Consider the following 16,337-nt stretch of genomic DNA (forward strand, 5'->3'; position numbering starts at 1 on the left):
TGGAGGGACTCATTGTGAGTACAGTTGAAGCATATTATCAATATCATTCTTTAAGCAAAAAGTTCCACGTGCTGCACAAGCTGCAGAATGAGACATAGCAAGGAGCACGTAGCTCCATGCAATAGGCAGCTAAATTCCCTGTGTAGCACATATCATGCCCCTGGTCAGATTAAGAGACCACATCATTCAGTGTTTTCTCATAGACCTTGCTTTCTGAAAATAGATAGAAAGGATTTGATTTATTGGACACCTTTGTAATTATACTCTTTCACCCCAAAGCAGTACTTTTCTATTGTCCTTATAATACCTAAGGTAGTAAAACAATCATGTGAGCTATTACTGCAGAAACAGTCTAACCTGTGATAAAAACACCCTTTTTCCACAAAAGCCATAATTACATGATGCTGCAGGATTATGATGGCTTGTTAAAGAACACAACGTCTAAAGTAAAAAGAAATAACATTGTTTTTGTATCTGCATTTTAGATGCAAGATATTGTAAAGTTGACGATAGTTAAAAATCACAGACATGTCACAGTGTCCCGTGGTGTCCTGTATGGCTGTCCTCTGCTGTCTTGGATATTACAGGACATTGAGGTTGGTGTCCTGAGGCAGTGCATTGTGTGGCTTCATTGTTATATATGGCTGTAGGGCGGGGAGGGGGTCATTTAAGTAAAACTATTTTAATTATGTTAAGATTTCAGGTACAAGCTTTTAAAGTAAAATGGCACTATGAAAGAATGACTGCATTCAGTAATACTCAAAAATAAGCTTAATTGACTTGAAACATCTTAAAAGATGCTTGCAAGTTCCTACACTCTACTTGGTTCGATTGAATGAGTAAAATGAGTTTTAATTATAAAATTAATTTACCTTTACCATGTTATTGCAAGGCCTGACTTCAGAATTATTAGTACAGCTCCATCTCAAATTAAATCCAATGATGCCCAACTCGGGACAGACAAATTTGTTGTGAAAAATACAGGTAAATCAAATATTTTATTGTATTAAATAGGCATGAGAACAGCATAGCAGTTTGCTCTTTTTTTTTTTTTGTAAACATAGCCATTTGGTAAGGCACTGTGAACGGGAGAGAAGGAATCTGAGCTGCGAATCTACCTCCCGACCTGGAAGGGCGCTAAGTAAAGTTGGTGGTACACCTTCTTGGGGTGGGCCGACTCGATAGTAGGATGGAGCTGGAAGTTGGCGATCTTGGTGAAAGCCTGCTGAACAACTCTATTGTGATCAGCTGTGGATTGGAGAGACAGTGGCACCGTACTTATCACAGGGAGGAGTTTAATAGTTCAAAGGGGCCGCAGCTACGTGAGCTACGAGGCTTTAGTTGTTATAAGAGAAGCTGAAGCCTACTACGACGGCGTGTGTAAGTGGAATCAGGGCTGTAGTTGTTATAGGAGAAGCCAAAGTCGATGACGACCACATGTGGGAGTGCAATCGGGGTCGTAGTTTAATTATATTTGGAATAAGGATTAGTTTAGGGATTTAGATGCCATGTGAAAGTATAGGAGTGAGGTGTGTAAGAAGAATCTCTGTTGTTAGTGGAGTAGCGCTCGTCGCTTTTTGTTTGCAGATTTGTTTCAGCGTTTTATTTTGCCTTTTATACATTTTATGTTGGCCTTGATTTACCATAGCTGGTAGCATCTTGATTCTTCAGTTTGTCTTGTAATTAAATCCTAAGCGATGTCATCAAAATCACCTCTGTGTCTCCTGTCTGTGAATAACCCACACCCCCTGTCACGCATGCCTCACATCATTACTAGAGACTTGTGAACAACAGTATCAGATGGAAGCAATGTTTTGTACCTCGAGTTCTGTTTGGTAAGGTCTGGATATTTAAAAAAAACTATTTTTGAAAGTTTTGTCAAGGGAGAAACCGTCAGCAGTAAAAGGTGCTATTGGTCTATATTTCATTCATGTCTGTTTTCTGAAACCAAATACACAATTCAAAAATTCATTCTGCCATATGCTCAGTGGGCATTCCCTCAGACCCCTATTGATCAGTGTATTTTCTAAATTTGAATTGGATTGGTTGCTACTGTAGTTGCATACTGTATACTTTGTCTTTTTATGCTTTGATGTAAGATCTCTGCAGTTGGGTTGTGAGCCAAATTCTAAATTCCACACCAACACATTTGTTTTAATGAATATCAGTGTGATCGTTGTGGTATTTTCACATACAGTACCAAATGGCACCACAATGGCTTGTACCATATACCAGTGTGCTACCATGTTAGCATCACTACTGTATGTATCATGCCATTCATTCTGTATCCTGATGGTATTTTTGTGTGTCTAGTACTGGGGTAACATAAAATGCCTGAGTTTACACCTCCACTCTATGAAATCACATGAACTAAAAATGTGCTTGAAAGATTCTTCTCTCATACTGTAGCTGATGCCATCTTTTGACTGACAGCAAGGCTCTGGAGTCAGTCCTGTTTGTTACATACAAAATGCAACTTTATTTACCTTCATGCCTCCATTCAGATAATTATACAAATGCATACATTTATAGGTTTAAACTCTATTTCAATTCACAGCTCAGTTCATATGAAAGTTGAGTACAGAAAATAAAGCGATGCACTGACAGAATGTTTAGGAAAAAAACAAAAGAAACTTAACACTTGTTCATTTCAGTCTCTTAAAAGAGATAAGGAAGTATCACCCTCTGACAGAATTTCATGACCATGGACTCCCTTTATCACCATTTACAGTAAGATGAAAAGCTCTGAGTATATTTACAATACATACACTATACATAAATACAAGAACAACACTTACATAATATCAGTAAACTTGTAACATTGTTATTGTCTAAACTACATAGTGTACAATGCAGAGAAAATCTTCAACAGTATTGGTATAAAACAAAGAATTTCATTTTTTTTAAGAATAAACAAAGTTTTTAAATCATGAATCATTCATATAATGGTTTGGTATTCCAGTCTTTGGACAACAGTTAATGGTATCTGTTGCCTTTTAATATCTGTCCTACAAATATAAATTGAACTCTGACATTAATGAGGTATAAAACCTGTTCATCTTGTGCAAGCTCAGGGTTTTGTCAGTAATGTATGCCACTTGTATTGCAAGTCAGTTCTGTATATGAATATACACAATTCTGCGCCAAACTGTAACTCTGTTCTGGTAATACAAGGCATCACCACAGTCAGCAAAGTCCTGTCAATATCCTAACACATCGCAGACAGAGAATACGAATGCCTTACTTTAATAGAAGGCATGGACTTTTTTTGAATAGTTACAGGTATATTTTTTTTCCTAAAAGCGATTGAAAGCATTCTGATGTTACAGATTCTCAATGCCAAGTGTACCCCGATGATGTAGTGTATCACAGGCAATGGGTTTTAGATTCTAAAAGAAACACTGTGACCACTGATCATGAGAAAAAAAAAAAAAAAAAAAAAAAAACACTGTTTTGTCTTGATAAGATAGAAGACTAGAAAATCATACCAAAAAAGATTTATATTCATGATTCAAAGTTGTTCTTCAAAAAATCATTTATATTAACTGGATATGCAAGTTATACAATGTGTTTTTTCTTTGTTTAAAATTAGAAACCTTTCAAATGTACTTTTTTAAACTATTTACAGCCTACGTAAAAACTATGAATCGCAAAATACTTTTCACTATCACATATATTACATAATATTTAAACAACTGTTGTACAGTACAATATTCAGTTGTAAAGATGAAGTGCCCCCTTGCTAAATAATTAATAAAAAGTTCTGATGGAAATCTAAACAATATTTTCCAAGTTAAGAATTTTAAAAATATGCTAGAAACAGTAACTGATTTGGGTAAGGAACCTATTTTGGTTAAAAGGTATGACCTGTTTGACCTCTTTTCTTAGTAAATAACAGGTGTTCAAATTTTTGCCAACTATAAGTATTCATGTTGCTTAAATGTTCAAACCCTCCGCCCCCCCCGCCTCTTTGATTACTGTTTAACAGATTTTTTGAATTCTTAGAATTTTGTTTTAACAAAAATCTAAACTTAAAATACTGCATACAGCCCCCAGAGAATTCCAACCCAATATACCTACAATCATATTTTTAATGACAAATAATTTGAACCAGTTAAAGAATTCTTATGAGAAGACAAACTATCAAAGAAAAGAAAATGGTGTGATTTTATTAGCCTCTAATATGTGTATAAAAATATTTTTTCTACCACTGAAATTTAAAGGTTGCCCTGTAGAGATGGGACGTTATGTAGACCTGTAGAGAAGGGATACTACATCATCAACTTTTCTTTTTTAAATCATTGGCAAAATGTTGAAAAACGGCTCAAAGTGCAGGGTAGTATTTTTGTTAAGAAGAAGGGGAAGTTGTTTCAATCCAGACACATACAACAAACATACTGACTTCCATCTTCAGACACTCGGTGGAAAACTAATACTAGGGACACCCTGGACAGGCAGACAGTTGTTCCATGCGGCCTGCTGTTTTATTTCAGCTACATGGAAAAGCAAGAGAAAAGTTAACAGCCATATGAGCAGCTAAAACTGGCCTCATCCCCACTCTGGATAAGGATACCAACAATGCCACAACTTGTGAAGGCAGGAGCTTTCTGAAGGCTACTTGTCTATCACAATGACTGGCCATTTTGAGTTTCCATGGCAGCATTTGGCCCATAATAATATACTGGATATGTACTGTATAAACAAAGCCCATTAAATGTATTTCTTCTGGCAGGATAAGGCCTTAAGAAATCCCTGACTCTATGAGAGTCCTTTTATTTATTTATGTATTTATTCACATGTAATATATTGTGGTATTGTTGGTTTATTACAGGAAAGGATCCATTGGATATGATAGATTCCTACTAATCCTTCTTGACTGGTGTGTTTGGGAGGATTTGTGAAAGCCACTCATCATCTAAAATCTAACCAGGTCACATAGTCAACTTTCAGCTATTCCCTATTACCATTTCTCTCACATTTCACTTCATAATACTAGAGCCAAGGTAGAGGGAATGATTGCTTGGTGAAGGGGCATGGAGAGAACTGTGAGTGAGGAGGGGCAAGGAGATCACACAGCATGAGGAGGGGCATGGAGATCACAGAGCAAGAGGAGGGGCATAGAGATCACAGAGCATGAGGAGGGGCATAGAGATCACAGAGCATGAGGAGGGGCATGGAGATCACAGAGCATGAGGAGGGGAATGGCAATCACAGAGTGTGAGGAGGCGCACAGAGATCATAGAGAATGAGGAGGGGCCACCCCTTGAGCTATCTTACTCTCCATGCTGGCGTCATTATGAGAAAGTGGTGGTGGAGAAATTGTGTGATGCAACAAACTGTATGATAATTGCGATGCCTACTTCCAAACTCTGATGTTTTCTTCCAAACATCACAGTTATCCAGTTCATTCTCTCTCCTGGAACAATGCTGATGCGAATTGTGGGAACTTGCGAGTGGTGTATTGTGGGAACAGAAAACCAACATTGTTGCAGGAGGGAATGTGATCTGGATACACCGTCATCCTTAGAACAGGTTTTTTTTTTTTTCTCCTGGTGAATATTCCTGAGTAAATGTTGAGAAATGTATTACCCAGTTGATATATGAACCATGATGTGTGATTAAAAATGTCAAGAGTCGGCAATATGTTAAAGATGTAAGAAACTGTGATACAGGCAACACGGGACACAGCAAATGTAACGTAATGTGTTTCTTGTAAACCTTGCAGGGTGTTCTGTAATACTTTAATGCACAGGTAATGGGATCAGACTCTCCACTTTGGGTTATTAATCTAATCTTCCAGCACATTCTTTTATAAATCCAATGTTTAATACTGAACTCTTCTATCAGAATAAAACTTGCCAAAATAATCTGGATTTGTTTCAACATAATCAAACCTAAAACAAATAATAATACCCACACACAACAAAGTATGCTTGGCTTTAACTTTGAGACTGCCAACCACTTGCAAATACATCTATCATACAGGTGGCAACATATGCATACAATTTGAACATTGTGCTGGTAAATAAAAGACAGGTACTGTATTACCAACAGGTGACGTCATTCTCTGTGTCTCCATCATCTGATGGTCAGCACAGCTATAAACATTCTCTATTAAACATATATAAAACTACTGTCTAGAGAAATATAACTGGCAAAGCAGGACTTGTTTTAATGGCTCCAGGTTCTTTGAAGGATCATGAGAGGGTGTGAGATATTCAGAGAAACTCTTTGCAACTTATAAAAAGTATTGCTCTCTTTTTATGTTGATATATTCAAACAGATGATCCAATTGACAACAAAAATCAATAGCAATAGGCTTCTCTGGGATTCACATAATTAGGATTAGGATCATAAAGAACATGTACTTGCTTGGTGCTTAACATAGTGCTATTCAATGGTATGCATGTATAAATATTTAATGTTTATTGCTATTTTTAAAATGGGGTGTGGCCTTTGATTTGTACTACTGTATATCCGCAGGCAGATTTAAGAAATTGAAAAGGGTATGAGAGAGTGCAGTTTTGATGATTTAAAAAAAAAAAAAAAAAAACCCACAATAAACTAAAAGTGCACCTTACTGATTGCTTATCACAGCGTACAATGCATCTGGTGCATTTCTTTTCATATGTCAGGAACACAAAAATATTCACATAGACAGAATGAAGCGGTTTTACTGGCTGCCCCACAATCTCCGTTAGCCCAGATAGAGATTATTAGGGTTGTCCATGTGCTTTTGAGAACGGTCCTTTTTAACATGTGTTATGTAAAAAAGAAGAGCTCCACCAATATGGAAAGAATCCCTAGAAGCCAGGGAGTGGGGCAATGTCTGGTACCTTGGGCTGGGGGGCTCTGCTGGTTCCAACCCCTACCTATATCAGTTATACTGGATTTTAAGTGCAGATCTCCAACAGAAAAATTCCTCTTAAAAGAAATAGTAAGCGGTACGTTGATTCCTCACTTTTATTCTGTGTGGCAGCACCAATCTTCAACTCCACAAGAACTTGGGGCCCACCAATTGTTTGTTGATATCTGAACGCCACTCCTTATTGCAAGACTCCAGAAACAAACTAATCTCTTTGATTTCCTACAGCTGACAAGCCTAAGAGTTCTGAACACATTGGAAACACTGTGAGTGAGCCGCTCCGCTGGCTTCATTGATTGGAGAAACAGGGCGCTGATGATGTCTTGGAGTCATGGCCTGCTCTTCTGCAGAGGTCTTGGTTCTTTCACATTATTGTTGCAGAAAAGGCCGCCTTTTTGAAAATCAAAACACTTTTTTATGATGATGATGTGTTAATACTTGTTTGACAAAACAAGACATTTCATTCTGAAGTATAAACAAAAGGAGAGGACATTAAAAACGATGCCCAAAAATAAGTTTCCTAAGCTCCAAACTTAAAAGCAACATAGCTAAAAGGCATGGGACAGGATGCCTATATTTTAGAAGTCACAGAATCTCCTTCTTTTTCCGGACGCTCCGGGGCGGGAACGGTGGGGTTGGGTTCAGCCCAGCTGAACTCGGGTTATAAGAGACCCTGCTCTTACAGTGTTTGTGTGGAGGGATCTTCTTCAAACCAGCATGTGTCTGCGGCGGTGAAGGGCCAGGTGGTCTGAGCGAGAAAAGCTCCTGTCACAGTCTGCACATTTAAAGGGTTTCACTCCGGTGTGCTTGCGGTAATGCCTCGTCAGCTCATCCGAGCGAGCAAATTTCCATGTGCATCCCTCCCAGGTGCATTTGTATGGCTTTTCACCTGGAAAACAGTCAGGGATATATCTTAAAACAGCTCAAGTCTTTGATGATGAAATGTATGTTTAACAACTTGTAAAAATACAAATAATTTAGCATAGAAGGTGACATGTGTTGCAACAACTTTTCAGAAAAGTGTTGAGCACTTCACAAAGTACTGGTTTAAATGCAATGACTAAGCAACATAATGTCAAGTCTTATAGCTGCATGATTTGTAGTTTATTAATGTTGACATAAATACCAGTATCTTGCCAAGGTAGCTTTGCCCTAAAGAAAAAGCCCTTACTTGTACAGGCACATATTCTACAGCTGTGGCCAAAAGTTTAGCATCGCCTAGAATTTTTGGATTGAGACATAACTAAAAAAGAAAAAAAAACAACTATATGATCATAATTTAGATCTTTTATTTGACATCATGTAATCAAACAAACTACAAAATGATATCGCAAACATCTACCAGAAGCCATAATAGTAGCGCTTCATGTTAGATTTTAAAATGTCACGTTTCAATTTTTTTCAGTTTTTTGTACACGGAAAACAACAAATCGGTATGTAATTCAATATGTTAACATAACATTATTCAGCATGTTTCATTCAACTTTATGAATCAAAAATTAGTTAATTCTATAGGATGATGCAACACCTTTGGCCAGAGCTGTATTTCTATACATTTGCCGAACTATTAAACTTTGCATATCAGCTTTGAAGAACAGGTCTTTCCGGTTGTAGTTCTTTGACAAGATACATATAGTTTTCAGACTAGTGTATTCACTCATCTTGTTAAACTACAATTACAAAGTTAGGATTGTACTGTTGTCTTTTAAAATAAATACTTTATTAAACAGTATTTTTAGAAGCAGTGCTCAGGGTTTTTTTTTTGCCAGGCAGATTGTTTGGGCAACATCATTTCATATACAGTAATAAAGAATCCAGAGTGGGTAGAATAACTCTTGTTTGATAACGTGCTCTTCTGCTTTTCTAAAGTTTTAACTATTGTGGCAAAATAAAGCAGTCTAGCTTATGAATGGAAAGGCAATAGCAAAAGCTACTGTACAGGCACACCAAGCTTATTTCATCTGAAATGACACTCACCGTGTCAACATGATTTGAAATTTCAAATTATAGCTATAAAATAGGTTTTAATCTTTGTGTGAGTAAAACCCGAAGGCCACAATGTCTCCCTGATACTATGCAATAAGTATATATTAATTTATAAATGTCATGCTGAAAAGTCATTTCTAATGATTCACTAATTTTGTATCTTATTGTGACTAAGGTTGGCATCAGCACACTAAACAAAAGAAGTACATTTTATTAGCATCACGTGTATTGTGGACGGGTGTGTACTTTACATTAGGAATCGATTATATCTATACTCATTGGAAGTCTCAAGGCAATATAATAGGTAAGGCATGTACTTTTATAGCTTTAATTATAGGCAGGGGAGGTTTCTCACTTGTATACTAATTTCTCTTCAAAAGGCCTCTGCTTTACAGTTATACAGGTATAATTATTTTTTTGTTCATTTTTTTTGTTTGGGTTGTGTTTTACAGTGGTTTCCTAGGAAACAGCGGAGCGGAATTGAAGAATGCTTATCAAAAGAAACATTACAACATTAAGTCATAATAATTTCAGTCCAAATTGTGGGCATTCAGTCCATCAGTTCTAATCCGGGTCCTAGTAGCTGACTGATCTCAAACTTTTGTCAAGTATCTGTACATACACATACATCTATACACAATGTGCTTCTGTGTGCTTACATTCTCAGGTATTCACTAAAATATATTACTGATTAATTCTAGAATACCAAATACTCTCATTAGAAGTAAACAAGTTCAAAAGTTGTTTGCTTATTGTCTGTTTCTATACAAATGGCACATGTTCTGAAGACCCCAACACAGCTAGCATCAAAGCTGAGACAACAAGCTTATAGATGATATATGATGTGCCTTTGTGTATAAATGTAGGATTAAATTCCTAAAATAAAGTGGGTTTTTTTGTTTGTTTGTTTTTTTCATTCTGCTGCTCACCTATTAATTTAATGTGAACAAACCCAATACCTGAATTAGGGTCGGTCACTGAACAACCTTTGACGCCACCTAACCAAAACTCACATGCTGAACTAGTCCACACACGTCGAACGTAATAGGTGAAACGGTCCCTTTTTATATTAGGGAACCAATTGCTCATCTTGCCAAAGCAAACTTGTATATCACTTGACTCATCTTTTGTCCATGACCTACCCAATTTTAACTGATGCAGAAAAGCCTAAACCTGTTCCCATGAGACAGCACGTGACAAGGGTGGAGACTTTCCCAGGCCTAGGCACGCATGGAGAATGTTGCCAATAATTACCCACACTATTGCCATGCTCTCTACCCAGTGAGTGATCTTACATCTCCAGTGAATGCAGAACTGTTTGTCTGAGGTGCCCAGGTCTGACATCAGAAAGAACAGTAAGGGATAAGAAGCTAATGGAATAATGATGCTAGAACAGTAAATGCTGATGGCCATGTATTATTATTATTTTTTTTATTATTTAATGCATGTGTCCACCAGGGGGAACCATATGCTTGGGAAATAAAAATCCTTGCTCCTTCACACCACCTGGTGGACATACTTGCGCTGCTAAAAAAAATACTGTGGTTGATTAAGTTAGAGCCAAAAAAAAAAAAAAAAAAAAAGGAAATGCAGAATTAAACAATGATCTGGGTTAACTTGCATTAACGGGTCGAAACAATTAGTTTGACTTGTGCCAGCGAGGAAAGCATTTGTGTGGTTTTAACTTCTAAAGCTCGAACTTCAGTGGAAATGGAAACAGCTGATGAAGAATTCAAGTAACTGGGGCCACACTACACAAGCTGGTCATTAAACAGTTACATTCTTAGGGCTGGTATAATGAATTTTCACATTCTGTCTGTCTTTATATTAATAACATTCTTTCACTGTTAATATTTTCAGAAAAACTTCCACTGCCATTTTGTAAAACACATATTACAAAGTAGAAACTGGAGTAAAAAGTTACAAGAGCCAAAGAAAACAAGGAAAGTCAAAGTTTGAAACGTACGCAAGACATCAGTGCACTTGACAAGGGCAACTAGGCTGACTGCTATATGAGGACAGGGTAAAATAATTCAATTTCTTTAGCCTAGAAATAAGAAGAGAAAGAGGGGACTTGATTGAAGTCTATAAAATCATAAACTGTATGGATAAATTTTACCCAAGACACGACTTCAAATTTAGCAAAGAATAGAACAAGAGGGCAGAAATGGAAGCTAAGTAAAAGCGCATTTAGAACAGAAGGTAGGAAGCACTGTAATTATTTAAATGCATGGAATAGACCATCAAGGCACACAGTATGATCTAAAACACTGGGAACATTTAAAAAAAGACTGTGCTTTTAAATGATATCCCTCCAGTAGGGCAGACTGGTGTGCTAACGTGACGAGTCTGATGGGCCTTTTCTCCTTCCCACACTCCGTGTGAAGTACAATATGTGGCAAAGGAAGCATAATTCATCAAGTTTAGTCAGCCGAGTCAGCCAGGATCACAACTTCTTGTATTTGGTGTATGCCTTTTCATCCATTTGCTACAGTCATTTATCTGGATTCCTATATTGACCCTTTGTGTCCTATACTGTATATCTCTTTGTTATTCTTCAATCTGTATTCTCTTGACTCCTCAGTTTATTACACACTTATGAAATCACCAATTGCTTTGAACTGCAGTAATGTGTTGGTGCTGTTGTTTACAAGCCAGGATTCAGTAATATGATAGAGACAGTCATATAAATTGATAAATGCATACATGGATAGATTTAGATAGATAGATAGATAGATAGATAGATAGATAGATAGATAGATAGATAGATAGATAGATAGATAGATAGATAATTTATTTGGTTCACTGAGAGTTTAATCTCCTTTTTTTCCCTGGAAGCTTCAATTATGTTTGAAATCATCACAGCTGAATGAAATCACAAATTGCATATTCGTCAAATTGAACTTACAAGGTCACTGACTCATTGGAAAAAAATAAAGAAAAATTAAAAGCTCCAAGCAAGTGTTATTATTAGCTATATGAAAATGCAATGCAGGCAGTGGCAAATGCCTAGGAGGAAATCTATTAAGAGTGCAGGGACTGCAAAGATCTTAAAAGGGGAAAGTCGTGACTGGCAGCAAGAAGGACGTGACGGGATCCAGGCCTGCCAAACATGCTAAGGAGAACAGATAAATAGATTCATGCTAACCCTGCTACATATGTTTATAGCCCTGATTCCTCAATTCCTACCTGTATGGGTCCGCCGATGTGCTTTCAAGTGGGAGCTCTTTGTGTACACTTTATTGCAGCCTTCAAAATCGCACCTGTGTATGCGCCGCTTCTTCGAGTCAGGGGACTCTGACCTCCGTGGGCGCCTTGTGCTTTCAATACTGAATGGTGAGATGGAACTGAAAGACAAGAGAGCAGCACAATCAGGACGGTAACCATGACTCCACGTACTACAGCATGTGCACAGTCCAATTAACGGACTGTCTCTAATACAGAAGCAGCACTAAAAACAGTGGTGGAAACCGCTGCAGATCTAAATATTAATGTATGGGACCCTGAAAACCAAGACTATTTAAATTAAAACACCTCCACTAACAGTGCACATAGTATATTTCTCTGCAAACAAAATGTAATTTTAGATCTGCAACAGAACTGTATTGAGAGAATCACAGAATACAGCTGATAAAGCAGAACATGAACTAACCCAAAAATGACTCAGTTGATGCTTTACAGCATTTGGTAGAGGCTATAACAAATAAAGCAAATGTATTGTAATACTGGAGACATAAGATTTACTAAAATTAAGACAAACCATATTAGTTTCCATATGAATATGCTTAAGTCCACACTGGAGTGATACAAAATCAATTTACCATGACTTTGCCTGTAAAGGAAATACCTCTCCACATGCGGTTTCAAATTCCAAAACAACCTAGTTTACCATGCGTGGTGTACTTAGTCTTATGTTTTAGGGAAACCACAATCCACAAACTTAACACAGTAATAATAACACAGTGGGCACTCACTACATTGCATGCTGGGGGAGACAAAGTGCCCATTCTGCAATTTACAGAACAGCTGCAAGACCAACTTGTTACAGATTTCCTTTGCACAGTCCAGCTTTTCATAGCCCCTTTCCCTAAGCCCACCCCCCCTCCCCCCCCATATTAGTTGAAATGCATTGATATCCCTAAATGTATAGGCAACAGTAACACATACACGCATGCTACATTCTTACTAAGTTTCTACGCAAAATTCTGCATTACTTGAACATTTTCAGACTCTCGGCTTAGCCTCAGCCTCTGTAGAGTACAACCCCCAGTGATGTTTCACTTTCCCACCTTTCCACCGCCCACACTCCTCACCGCTGAAGTATGTGCCAGGCATTGTTATTTGCAGCATTGTGGCTCTGTGACATGAATTCCTGTTCACACAGAAGACTGAAAAGACATCTCTGTGGTCCATTCCACAGCAGTCTAAAAATGAAATCTAAGTTGCCCCACTTCTTATTCCTCTACCCAGAGGCCTGCAACAGGCTACTGAGCTCAACACACAGTTCAAGAACATTGCATCAGTGGCCAGGAATGAAAAACATGTTGCCTGTCCCGCAAACCAGCTGCCCATTCCACGTGTTGAAAGTATCCACTCGCCAAAGGCGTCTACTCTGACAAACACCGGCAGCACTGGTGTATAGTGGCTTAAGAACAAACTCGCATTCTACCTCTAATATTACAGGCTGACCTGCCAACATCCTGGGGAAAGGGTTAGCCAATGCTGTAACTCAAATAGATGCCCAGTTTAAACCAGTCTTAAGCTAAACGGCTAAAAGTGTTAACTATGTGGAAAAGTAAAAGCAGTTGCCCATTTGGTCTTTCATTGTGTTTTAATGTCTTTAATAATTGTGGGTAAACTGTGGAACCACTCACAAGTTTATTGTACGACAAACTTGTCCAACATTCCAGTAACTGAGTACTGTGCCAGGGCCAATATTTTCACTCTAGTGTTGCAGGGCAAGAGTACTGGCAGTAGACTTTAATGCATGATAAGCGTATGCATCAACTTTCTGTAGCTTTAATGTGCAGGCTTGGAGGTCACCTTCAAACCAGGAACAGTTTGACAGGCAGTTGCTGTATGTGGACTTTCTAGTGTAGATGTTTAATTTGATTAGCTTTAGTTTCAAACTAAAGCCTACAAAATGTACTTATTTTCAGTTCTGCCCTTTGTGTGAGACAACATATCAGAATGTGTTTTTATTTAACTGACAAACTGTGTCACATATAGATATTTTCTTGTTGTCTACTACAGTATATGGTGACAAAGGAACTCTACAGTGTTTCAAAGCTTAGTCTTAGTGGATTAGCACTACTGGGCTGTGCTCCAGTAGGAGCTAGGAGACAGAGCTCCTCTGGTTCCCATGGCGATTTCAATCTTAACTAAGCAGCTTCTCTTTGGCCAAGCAGTGAGCTTGACTTGCAATATTGAAGTCTACTTGTACAGAGTCCACAGCATCCCTGAGAAAATGATATGTTTAAATTGAATATATTGAAGTTACAATCCTGATTTCTGTAGGTATTTCTTCAAAACAGCTGCCAACCATTTGCATCAAACAAATCGTGGTGCTTTACCATTCCCTAACACAAGAGGGCACTCTTTCACTTTATTACTACACCAGTAAAGTTACACAAAGATCTAGAACCTCCTATCTACTAAGGATCAGGTTCTAGAGCCTCTGGCATAGGGTCATGCACTGATCCTGTACATCAATGTAAAAATAACGCTGCGGACACAAGGAAATTGGCGTTTCAAAATGCATTTCCAAACCCAATTAAAAAAAAATAAATTGTTTATTTGTCCCATGTGTTTCAACATTTTTTGATGCCTAACTCTCAGCTAAGGAAGAGAACAGCGGATGTCCTGTCAGGTAAGGGAACCGGCAATCCTTTTATGGAAAGAGCTTTTTAAAACAGACTGAAAAGGACAATCAAACCAGTGCAAACTGCAGAGGTAACCTCACAGGAAGTATCATGTTAGCTTCTGTAGGCAGAGGTCAATATCAAGCAGTGTTGTTTCAATAGTCTGAAGAAAAAAAAAAAAAAAGGAGGGGGGTGCAGGGGGAGAGACTGGCTGAACATTATAAACAAGGGGACAAACCTTTTAAATATCCCACTTATAAAATGTACAATCCCCTTACCTAGTGTACCTCAGTGTATTCTCATAAACAAATAATTCCCATTTCCTATAAAATGAAGTTTTTCAATTAGAAACCTCATGTGGAGTGTTGGTCGACGACAGGCCAGGCCCAGTCTCCTGGTTCCAGGAGGAACACACGCTCTACATCCTTACTAACATGCTCATGGTACAATGACTATAGCAGCTGAAATAGTCTTTGCCATGCACAGGTGGAGGGGGCACAGAGATGGAGACAGTCCAGAAAGACCCTCTGGTGAACTGTCTCGTACACACGCAGCCCACTTCCTGCTGTTCTACAGCTACAGGGATAACTTGTTGCCCTTGGCTCACCGCCAAGCTGGGGCCTAGCAGAAATAACAGAACCCGTTAGAAATAAGCCTGAGCTCCTAGTCCTCAGTCCCCAAGTGAGGGGAAACATCAAAACAAAAATTATAATTCAAAACTTCACAGACTCTTTCGCATGGGACAACAGCCATTGAAAAGATCTCTGTGCAGGAAAGCTCTTGAGGTGACTGGCAGGCTTTTGTAAATTATTTGTTCCGCAACTGCCTTCTGCTCACACAACTGAAGTCGACACACTGCTATACAACTCAGCAGGCTGGCTTGCAAAGGCAAACCACCAGGAACATTGTATGACAGCTTACTCAGAACATGCACAGACTGCATATTCCAGAAACAATATGTTCCTTACCATTAGACTGGTGTTCTTTTCAAAAATAATGATAATAATCTAATTCAAAACTACAATGTTTGTGAAGTGATGTTTATACCTGGCTCAGATCAGACCCCACACTCACAGACCTGTTTCACATATAAACTTGCTCCCACTTGAATGCTTCAAGCTAAACCATTGCTGCCCCAGTCTGCTTCCTTGCCTTTATTGTGTTTACACATTAGTGTTGCAGTATATGTGTCTGACCTTTGATGGGCTAAACTAATCTGTGCTGGTTTTTTTTTTGGTTTTTTTTTCATTTTATCTCACCTAGTGCTGCTGCTGACTTCTGCTTATGTACATCTGATAGCATCCCTCCACGCACACTTTATTCTCTGCTGACGTATCTTGCACATGTGTGTCATCCCACGTAAATAGGCTGGCTGTGGCCATTTTAGCACAGGCAGTATTGTGCTGTACTAAAAATGTATGTGGAGAAGCTACTGTATTTCATGCTTGGATAAGATACAGGTTCAAGGCATGATGGGCACAAGAAAATTAGCACAGTTGCATCCTCAGCCGTCCCGCCTACATTTAGTTAAAGCATAAAGCTACTCTACATTCGTCCTAGCTTTTTATTCTTTGTCTATGATAGTGTCATGCCTTATTTTTCTTTGAACTAGTTTGAATTGGAGA

General features: G+C 38.2%; 1 protein-coding gene across 1 annotated transcript in view; it reads right to left on the reverse strand.

Moving 5' to 3' along the window:
* Positions 1 to 1,115: 1,115 nt before the first annotated feature.
* LOC121327753 (Krueppel-like factor 12) overlaps positions 1,116 to 16,337 on the reverse strand; it is a 72,266-nt gene continuing 57,044 nt past the window's right edge. Inside the window, exons 5-6 of the mRNA XM_041271937.1 lie at positions 12,041 to 12,198; positions 1,116 to 7,754 (exon numbers count right to left, since the gene is read on the reverse strand). Coding sequence (XP_041127871.1) covers positions 7,573 to 7,754; positions 12,041 to 12,198 — 340 coding nt within the window. The 3' untranslated portion in view covers positions 1,116 to 7,572. The remainder of the gene's footprint in view (positions 7,755 to 12,040; positions 12,199 to 16,337) is intronic.

This window comes from Polyodon spathula, chromosome 15 (assembly GCF_017654505.1).
Source record: "Polyodon spathula isolate WHYD16114869_AA chromosome 15, ASM1765450v1, whole genome shotgun sequence".
NCBI classification, from domain to species: Eukaryota; Metazoa; Chordata; class Actinopteri; order Acipenseriformes; family Polyodontidae; genus Polyodon; species Polyodon spathula.